The 10759-nt window shown below is 42.9% G+C and overlaps 1 protein-coding gene across 2 annotated transcripts in view; it reads left to right on the top strand.

Annotated features, from left to right (window-relative positions):
* Nucleotides 1-8790: 8790 nt before the first annotated feature.
* NPR3 (natriuretic peptide receptor 3) overlaps nt 8791-10759 on the top strand; it is a 47703-nt gene continuing 45734 nt past the window's right edge. For both annotated transcript variants that reach the window (XM_085213384.1, XM_085213383.1), the window contains exon 1: nt 8791-9791. In XM_085213384.1, coding sequence (XP_085069510.1) covers nt 9077-9791 — 715 coding nt within the window. In that variant the 5' untranslated portion in view covers nt 8791-9076. The remainder of the gene's footprint in view (nt 9792-10759) is intronic.

Below are 10759 nucleotides of genomic sequence, written 5' to 3'. Positions count from 1 at the left end.
AAGGAGTGTAGTATCTCTTTACAGTCTTCTCTTTTCTAGACTAAGCAAACTTAATTTTTGAATCTGTCTCACAATACATGGTTCCAGACACTTGTTCTTCCCTTCTGAACTCTCTTGTTTGTCTGTTTTTCTCTCATAACAGTGCTCCAAGAGAGCAGAGAGGACTATTACTCATACCTGACGTGAAGCACTTCAGATAATTTAACAATATCATATCTTTCACTGACTTTCAATTAATTGTCAGCCCAGAATTCATCTTGGCATGTTCACAAACTTCTAATATGTACCCCTTCCTTATACAACCTAATGACTTTTTGGACTAGAACCAGGAGAGAATGTTCTTGAAATTTCTGTCCAATTTGACTCAGGTAGCTGTAGCTGTAGTACATTTTTTTCAAATATTTATGCCAGTTTCATCTAACCATGCAAGAATTCAGTAAGCTAGTTCAGAACATACTAATGCAGACATTTTCTGTAAATAAAATGATCATTTACCATAAAGGTGGTGAGGCACTGGAACAGTTTGCCCAGAGAAGTTGTGGATGCCCCATTCCTGAAGGTATTCAAGGCCACATCAGAATAGCTCCTGATTTGATATAACACATAACAGTAATTGGTTGATAGTGGATCTGGGATGTCTGGTTTTTGAGGAAGACCATGACAGTATTTATAACATTTATTTTACAAACGATATTTGCACTTACCTTAGAGTTATTAAAACTAGATCAGAAAAGATCTCTGCTCTCCAAAGCCTTTTCAAGTGCCCCTGGTGGAATACTTGGTGAGGTACAGCAGATGTTTGTATTTCAGCATCTGCTACTTCTCTCAAACTATGACTTGATTCTTTGATAGAGACAAATGCGTATAAAAAAACAAAATGGCCATTGTCCCATGCCTGTCAGAGTTGACAAACCTAGGCTAAAGAATCCAGGAAAGTGTCCAATGTATTATTTCTTAGTATAAACATTATCATAATTGTTCATTATCAAAATCATTGGTCATAATTAATTAATAAAATCCCAGGAGCAAAATCTGGGAAATGAACACAGGGAAATGAAAAAGGCAGCAAAAATCTCCAGAAGTTTAAGTAGTTATCATAACATCACTTTGATCTGAATCAACATGATTCTCCTTATAATTCAGTTCAGTTTTAATAAATAGTCTGTTCTGAACTCAAATATGATCTATAAATATAGAAATTGGATCTTTAAAGTGAATCTTTTCCAATGTTAACATTGGCAGAAGGTGGACAAGAAGTATTATTCCTTCTTGAGCAGCCAATGCAACAAATTTAGTATTTATAATTCATGCAGGAGAAAGGAAAGATAGCTTCCACTCCTTGACAACCTAGTACTGTCAAGGGGTAAGGTGGTAAAGCTCAAATCAAATCAGTGATATCAAGCTGTCTGACTTACTCATTTCCATATATGTTTACTGAAGATGCTTGCAGCCACTTATTCAGGATTGTCATCCCTTTTCTACAGAATGACAGTGTGTACAGTTGTGCAGTGTATACTTTTGCTGTTGCTTAAAGAAAAAGATAAAACAGACTTTTTTTTTCTTATAAGCTAACAAAAGCAACTGGAAAAGATTTCATCCAAAGTATACTGTAGTAATTCCTGTTATCATTACCCTAGAAATTTCACGTACTTATTTACTGTGTGGATCCATAAACCAGGAGCTTCTTTTGCAAAGGCTATTGATGGAAAAATCCACATTTTTCAATTTTTTAAAAAAATTATTATTATTTTAATCTTATGGTAAAAAGACAGTATTCCAAGTTTTATACTCCATAGGAATTCTGCTCTTTTTTCTCCTAGTTCAATTGATGACAAATTACTTGAAAAGGCATCACACTAGCAGAACCACCTTAAATATTTTCAAGATATAAAATGTATCAAAGTTTTGAAGTTTGATGGTTGTTGAATTTGTACTTGAATTATTCTTCAAGTTCTTCAATATCCAGCATTTGAGACTGGTTCAAAAGTAAGATTCCTATTTCACAGCCTGTTAACTGATTTCAACACCACCATTAAACAACTTCAAGTAGAGCATTACTCACAGAATTTCTATCAACCCAAAACAATATCTGTGCCACATCAATAATGATGCTGCACAATCAGTGCATCTTTTCATCTGTGGATTTATGAGTAATGCCATACTCCAGTAGCCCTTGAGAGCTTCCTATTTCCTAACTTTCTTATTTCCACTTGTGAACTTTGTTATGATCAGCCAATCAGTTATTTCATATTTCATTTTGCCTTTCAGTACAGCTTGCAAGTATTCCATTACTTCTGAATGTCCACACTGTGTATCTGTATATCTGGCACTGTTTCAACACTGTGCAATCTCTCCTCTAGCACAACACACAGACAAACCACATGCCAAATTCTGTAGTGAGAATTCAATGAATCACATCTGAATGAATGTTCTTGGCTTTTATTGGCAACTAATTACCTTCAAAGTCGATGCTAACAATTGAAACTCAGCTGGTTCTTTTTAATAAGGCCGTGTTAACAAATAAACCTGTTTTTTCTGGTTGGCCTTTGAACTCTCACACCTTTACTTGCTCTGCTACTTGCTGTCAGTGTAATCTAGAGGCTACAGCTTGCAGATGTTGGAATGAGACTGAGTTATAAATGTACATCTACACATAATAAGACTAAATTCTCCTTAGCCCAGTTTTATAATTAAAATATCATGCAAATATAGCATACTTTCTTATTACCAATCAGAACTATCTAAAATTGCTCCAAACTAAATGTTGGCCAAAGTGAATAAAAATAATAAAAAAGGAAGGATTTGTTCCTGTTATCCAGAGTATGTTTTTTGGCTTTTGGATTTTTTGATTGCTTGTTTTAATTTGTTTTTGTTTTTGGTTTTGGTTTGTTCATTTTTTGTGAAGCATGTAAAGTAAAGTCTGGTACGACACAGAAAGGAATCACTGTGGCTAGCTAACTCTGGTGCAAGTCCTGGGGAATTGCCAGTGCTGCCAAGCCTCAGGAGGCTGATCAGCTTTTCCCTGGACTATCCAAAGAAAACAAAAGGATTCTGCTTCACAATGTAATGTAATATTTGGTACCTTCATCCAGCATAGTTTTGAGCAGTTGTGGTCTCCCAGAGTCCTATCCCAAGGGAATTATACTCATCCCATGCAGCATGTATGCTGTAGGGTGCAGAGGTAAGGTGCAGCTAAAGCTGAGTTAGTAGGGGTAGACTGTACATTCAACACGGTAAGCAAGCTGTTATGGGACGGTGCACACTGAAGGCAAATGAAAGCTTGTTTATAATCTGTTAACCTCTAGCTGCTGGTGGGACTGTTTGTAGGACCAATCTTTCAAACTTTATAGTTTGCATCTGGTAAGATGCAAGCATATATTTGTGTGTCTGTACCTCACACATAATCTCTTTCCTCCTCCCTCTCACCAGCCTGATTTGATTTGAAGGGCTGAAATCAAAAAGAAGTTGCCAGAATTTTATTTTTTTACAGGGGTAAGGCAATGACTTTCCTTAGTCCTTTAAGGCAGTTCCTCAATCTCTTTCGGAATGGTCAAGTTCTTCCAGCTGAACAAAAGTTGAAAAAGAAAAAGAAAAAGAAAAAAAGAAAAAGAAAAAAAAGAAGAAGAAAAAGAAAAAGAAAAAGAAAAAGAAAAAGAAAAAGAAAAAGAAAAAGAAAAAGAAAAAGAAAAAGAAAAAGAAGAAGAAGAAGAAAAAGAAAAAGAAAAAGAAAAGGAAAAAGAAAGAGGAAAAGGGAAAGGAAAAGGAAAAGGAAAAGGAAAAGGAAAAGGAAAAGGAAAAGGAAAAGGAAAAGGAAAAGGAAAAGGAAAAGGAAAAGGAAAAGGAAAAGGAAAAGGAAAAGGAAAAGGAAAAGGAAAAGGAAAAGGAAAAGGAAGCCTGCAGTAAATGCACATCTTGAAAACTTGGACCCAAACTATTAATGTTCAGCTAAAATCATAAGCAACTGAAAACAGTGTCAGTGTATATTTATATAATTGTAATGTCATTACGCAAACGGCAACATCAAGTGGACTTACTGCTAGGTAGATGCTATATATTAGACACTATATGCTAGGTAGATTTTATAATTACGCTATAGTAGCAAAGATTTTTTTATTGCTACATTTCTTGAAGAAAACTATTGGCCTTTTTTGTAATCATGTCTTTTTTTCAGCTTTCCTTCATTGTTGGAAAGAAAAAGCACAAGTGTGGCAAAGTTATATTAGCTGCTACAGACACACATTGACTGTAGAAGTACAGGCATTCATTTTTTCATGAATATTAGTTACAGGCCAGAAAGAAAAAAGTACATTGCAATAAACCTGAAACAATAACTTCCATGTGCCAGTGGTAGGAATACTGAAGAGAAAATTATTTTGAATAGAAGTATCATTTTGTGTAAACTGTTCTATCATACTTTGAAGCACTTCAGAAGATGGTTTTATCTACTCCTCTCTAACCTTGCACTGCTTCTTCCTGCAGTCAATAGGCAATAGCCTTCCTGAGGCACTTGACAAGTGTCTTCAGGAACTGAAAAATTTGTGACAACTTTAGCATTGTCATAGAAATGAAACATGATTTCTCTGTATTTTAAAATTAACATGAATTTTTCTCAGCAAGGCCTGTATTTCATACACTTTATATTTAGACACATTATTACTAAGGTGGACAGTTTATGGTTCATATAGGCTAGAGAAAGGGAATATGGAAGATAATCAAATATAGTTATGGAATTGAATATAATTCATGGGATATAATTCAGGCATGCTGCCCTGGTGGCCTGCTACTGTAAAATAATTATTCTCACAGCTTCACAAGCAATCTATTCCCTATCTTCAGCTTTCTTTGACATGGAGTATGTCAGGGCTGATAAATCCCTGCTGTAGACTGATGGATTGATCTGAATAAGGAAGGAGAGAAAAAATGAGATGTCTGAAAAGTGTATCATACAAGGGCTAAAAACTCTAATTTAAGTTCATCATAGTTGTTCCTCCATGGAAGAGCAATGCTTCAGGAAGTCTCTGAAGTCTTTGCTATAATTACATGGGGAATAAAAATAAGTCTGTTATAAGACACTTTCTGACAGTGATTTATACCATGTTAGTCTTACAGTATTCATTTTGGCCATACAGAAATTGCTCTAACTCCTACCAGTTTGTCAGTAATCTAATTTTGATAAATCAGAGCATGTAATACATAAAAGAAACATATAAACATATCTGTCATAATTTTTCTTTTCTAAGGCTGGGGCCTATTAAGACAGTTCTAAGAGGAGGATTTTTCTGTAGGTCATGGCGGCTCTCCTGTCCTTTCCTTTGAATGTTCTGTCTCTTCAGAGATTTCCTGTTTTGTTGTCTCTCACTGCATTATCTCACATTCAATATTACTTTGCAGATTTGAAGAAAAACAGCAGGTATTGATTGGTTATATCAGGATATATATATTTTTGGCTGGAATTTGTAGCCCCGTGATTTGTATGTTTTAGAAGTGTCTGCTTTCAAAATACTCCCTGTGAGTATGAGCAAAATTTATGACCAGTTGAGGGGTGAGGGGGAGATTTTTTCATCCTAGAATCTGCTTTTGTGCAATTGAGGAGCACATCTCTCACACGGCTGAATTCCAGAGCATCTTTCAGTACCAGTGGGAAAGGAAAGGTAGGTATAGCACTGTGTGACTATAGCAGATCCTCAAATCTTGATTCAGCTCTGGGAGAGAAGATCAGCAGCAGGATGAAAGGATGACCCTGATATCACCCTAGATCTTTGATACATCAGGTTTGCCCTCCCAAATTCTGTTCTCCGCAGTCCTAAGAGAAGCTTCACCTGCCCACTTAACCTTACTTTGAGCTGTGAAGTAGAAGCTGTTAACATAGCAACAGTAACTAGTTCTACAAAGTGTTGTTATTCTATGTAAGCCTATGTTTCCTGTGTGCAATCCTCTCACTGTGTAGTTCTCGTATACATATCTACAAATATGTTTGTTTCAATTAAAATATAGAAGTAAACGTGACTCTTTTATATTTCTTAGTATCAGATCTGCTCATGTCAATTTTCCATGCTACAACATTTTTTACCTAAAAGTGGTGTGCATTTTTATATAACCATACGAAAGTGAGACAGTAAAATGCAAGAGACACCCAGATTCAACACATAGCAATAAGAAATCTGTTATGGGTGTTCCAAATTCCTTGAAATAGTGAGGATAGACTTCTAGGGGAAAAAAAGAAAAGGAAAAAAAACCATAAAGATTTGAAAGTCTGAATGGCACGATGTACTTGCAGTATGGCTTATTCTAAAATATTTCATCCTTTCAGCCTCTAGGGGGGACTGTGTTTTCAGCGAACCTGTCTGGGAAGAATTTTCTTAATCTCTAGCAGGCAGCTCAGACTGTTGCTAATGCTTGCTGGAGTGAGTCAAGTGATTCTTGATTTGTGTATGAGTTATTTCTGTGGGGAAAATTGCCTCTGTCTGTAATGACCTTAGTCCTAAAGGGCCAGTCTGAGGCCTCTGCTCTTGCTGCAGTCCATGGGCATTCTGCCTGCTACTGATTCACAACTTCAGGATTTGTTCCTATTAAAAAAGCATTTATGTAGCTGAAAAAATGTCGGTGGAGAAATGCTGGATTTATAGCTGTGGAAAATACTGGAAGTGAACGAATGGTGAGGTGGATTAAGTGACATTTGGAATTGGGATTAACAAGTAAATTCTCATACATGACTATCTCGCTCAGAACAATAAATAAATCACCAGGATTCACCTTTATAAATTGCTTAAAGTGAAGGGAAACAACTGAAACGTTTGTGACACTTTGGGCCTGCAGAAACATCGTGAGTAAGGCTGAATGCAATTGCTCATGCAAGGACCACGTATTGCGGACCACATCTTTTCCAAAAGCATCAAAACCAATTTACACTGCTGCTAAATAGCATTGGCTCAATGCCTTCCCCCCCCCCCCCCCCTCCCAGGCTGGCCGTGCTTCTCCCTCTTATTCATTCCCAGCAGTACTTTACCTCACAAGGAGTAGCTGGAGTGAAGGATGGCAACCATGTGATTTATGGGCTTACTATCTCTTCCATCATGTTTACACAGCTTACACTCAAAGAGGACAGCTAGGAGAGTATGGAGCTCACACGTAAAATGAAGATGTTCTGCTGGGAAAGAGGGAATCAGAAGAGATCCTTCCAGATTTTGGTGCTGTAAACACATCTGTAGGTTCAGCATAAAGCAGTGACTACAAAGGTCAGCATTTCAAAATGTGTCTTAAAAAAATGTTTTTTGCAGGCTTTGTGGCTGGCACGTTGTATGCTGTAACACTCAGCTTAATCTCCAGTGTGTCATTTAGAGTCATTTACAACAGAAAATGCCTGACATAACTTACAGTACAGGAACACACAAAACAAGCTTCACCAGGGTGGTTGTTTATGTAAATTTCAAGAACACTCTGATGTCCAATTCAGTAATCAAATAAAACTACATTAGAGGCACATTTCTCAGAAAAACTACACACATCTTTGCTTTTGTGAGATTTTTCATTTCACTGAGCTCTATCAGATAAATGCTCCTAAATAAATAAATAAATAAATATTTTTGGGATGGTTATTTCTGCATGTTACATTACCTGTTTTTTCATTACACTTCCCAGATGTAGTTGCACAAACATTTACAGCTTTCGTTTCTTTGTTATCAAGGAATCTTCAAGGTGAGGTGATGATGACCCCCGGGGCCTCACCTTCCCATTCATGGACTGCACAGTGAAGGCAGCAACAACTGTGAGTTCACACACTTCCCTGAAAACAATCTCTGTGATGAACTAAACAAATCCTTCCTGTAAAGTGAGGAGCAGTTCACTCACCTTTCTAATGCAAACCTGGCACTCTCTGAGTAATCACAAAACATCAAACTGCACAGCCCTGCTCTGGGTTTGAGGATGTGTACATAGAAAAATCCACAGCAAGGCATCCTGCAGGATTTTGTTGTTGAAAAGCATCAGGTGTCCAAAAGCATCCCTCACAATACATTCTGCACATTTCACACTGACACCGTTCCTTATTCCAAAACCGTAGTGTCCATTTCAAATGGATTGTAACAAAGCATTAAGCATCACAGCTTCATGAGCAGCAAAGAGAGGTGCACAGGGCTGCATTTAACATGCTCTGATCAGGCAGTGCTCTTAAGAAAATTTAAAAAGTAGGTTTTCTTTTTTTTCCCCCCAAGAAAATAATCTCAGAGCAACACTTGTCTCCTCTTAATTGGGGAAATCTCAACTCCTTGCGGCAAGAAATCGTGCCACAGTGGATGAGAAGGGACAAAAAACCACGCCTGAGCACCCCAGCGGCACAGGGATCTCAGAAGGATTCTAGCAGATTACAGGAGTGGCAGCCTGTGGGGTTTTGCTGACACGGGCGTCTTTCGGGGCGAGGAGATGCGAGTCCTGCGCAGCCCACTCCGCTTCGGTGTGCTGCCTTCACCCCCAGTGCCGGCGCTGCCCTCCTCCCTTCTCCGCACATCTCTCAGCACCGAACCCTGCCCCACTCCCAGCCTGCGGGGTGCTCAAACCCCCGCACAACCGAAAAGAATTGAAGCGCAGCGGAATCCTTTATTTCCCAGCCCCGGCTGCCGAAGCAGACACCTTGGCCATCCCCCGGGCGCTCGGCGCACAACCCCGCGCTGCAGCTCCGCGCGGCCCGGCCCGTGGGCGAGGTGTGGGGCGCGGGGGGGCCGCCGGAGGGCGGGGGCGGGCGGGAGCGCCGGGGCCGGCTCCTCCCTGCGCACAAACCCGGCGGCGCGGCGCCGGGCGTGCGGAGAAGCCGCCGCCGCTCCCGCGTTACTTAAGCGGGGAGGGAGCGTGCCGGCAGCCCCGCGGGGGGGGCGGGCGGGGGGAACCGAGGGAGAAAGGCAAATCCAAAGCATTCCGAGCTAAGCCGAGATGCGCCGTCCGTAACCCGCAGGCTAGGGCAGGTTGTTCGTTTGGCCAAACACCTGAGCAATAAAGCACGACCGAACAATTGAGAACGGGAGGGCGGGCAGACGGGGCAGCGCAAACTTTGCCGGAGTTGGGGTCTGCCGGGGGGGCGGGCGCGATGCCGCCCTGGCTGCTCGGCAGCCTCTGCTGCGTGCTGGCGGCGCGGGCGGCGCTGGGCGGCGGCCCCGCGGGCGCGGAGGCGGCGGCGGCCGAGGAGGAGGAGAAGCTGATCCGGGTGCTGGTGCTGCTGCCGCAGGACGACTCCTACCTCTTCTCGCTGGGGCGGGTGCGGCCGGCCATCGAGTACGCGGTGCGGAGCCTGCGGGAGAGCGACGCCGGCCTGCCGCCCGGCTACGCCTTCCAGCTCACCTACGAGGACTCGGCGTGCGGCAACCGCGCCCTCTTCAGCCTGGTGGACATGGTGGCCCTGCAGCGCCGCCGGCCCGACCTGCTGCTGGGGCCAGTCTGCGAGTACGCGGCGGCGCCGGTGGCGCGGCTGGCGGCGCACTGGGACGTGCCCATGCTGTCGGCGGGGGCGCTGGCCGCCGGCTTCGGGGCCAAAGGCGGCGAGTACTCTCACCTCACCCGCGTGGCCCCCGCCTACGCCAAGATGGGCGAGATGCTGCTGGCCCTGTTCCGCCACCACCAGTGGAGCCGCGCCACGCTGCTCTACAGCGACAGCAACCCCGAGCGCAACTGCTACTTCGCCATGGAAGGCGTCCATGTGGTCTTCCAGGATGAGGCCTTCCACATGGCCGTGCACAGCTTCGACGAGACCAGCCGCCACCTCGACATCGATGATGTCGTTCGCGCCCTTCAGACTGGCGAGAGAGGTGAGTGGCAGCCGTGCGGGGCGGGACGTGGTGTAGAGGGCATGCTGGTGGTGGGCTGGCGGTTGGACTGGGTGATCTAAGAGGTCTTGGACTGGATGATCAAAGTGGTTCCGTGATGGAGCAGTGGGGCTGCCCGGTACCTCACTGCCCGTTTAGTGGGGACCAGGGCTGGAGGTGTGATGCTTGGAACAGAAAGTCGGGTAGGGATGTCCTCTGGGATAGGTGGGAAAAGGACCACATGAGCGTCCCTGAGCCAGGTGTGCAGCAGCTGCCAGCAGACTGGGACTGCCCTGAACAAAGCTTTGCCTGCTAGAGTTCCTTAGAGCTTCACCTGCTGCACCAGAAAGCGCAGACTGCCCTTGGGGCTGCATTGGGATGGTGCTGAGGCACAGGAAGAAATTGGCTTTCTGCTGGTGGTATGTGCTCATCCACAGCTGAAATTGCTCCCTTCTGCTCATACATGCAGAGCAGTGAATCAATTGCTTGTTCTTTGAGGTTTTTTTTATCCATTTCTGTGCAAGTTGAAAGGCTGAGCAAAGGTAGCTTTTTCTTCACCGTGCTGTTTCCTGCCATGGGGATCCTTTTCCCTCTCCTTCTCTTAGAAATCCTGTGGAGTAGTTCATAAATAAAAAATACATTTGATGTTAGTGGTCATTTCGAGGCACGTTTGAATGCACAACCCATGAGTGTGTGCAGTTATATTGCCACCAGCTATTACAAAAACACATGCAGATAGATCATGGAATCATAGAATGGCCTGGGTTGAAAAGGATCCACAAAGATCATCCAGTTCCAACCCCCTGCTATGTGCAGGGTCACCAACCACCAGACTAGACGGTCCAGAGCCACATCCAGCCTGGCCTTGAATGTCTCCAGGGATGGGGCATCCACAACCTCCTTGGACAACCTGTTCCAGTGCGTCACCACCCTCTGTGTGGAAAAAATTCCTCCTAATATCTAACCTAAAC

Source organism: Meleagris gallopavo, chromosome Z (assembly GCF_905368555.1).
Source record: "Meleagris gallopavo chromosome Z, MGAL_WU_HG_1.1, whole genome shotgun sequence".
NCBI lineage: Eukaryota > Metazoa > Chordata > Aves > Galliformes > Phasianidae > Meleagris > Meleagris gallopavo.
This window is presented reverse-complemented; position numbering and strand designations above follow the sequence as displayed.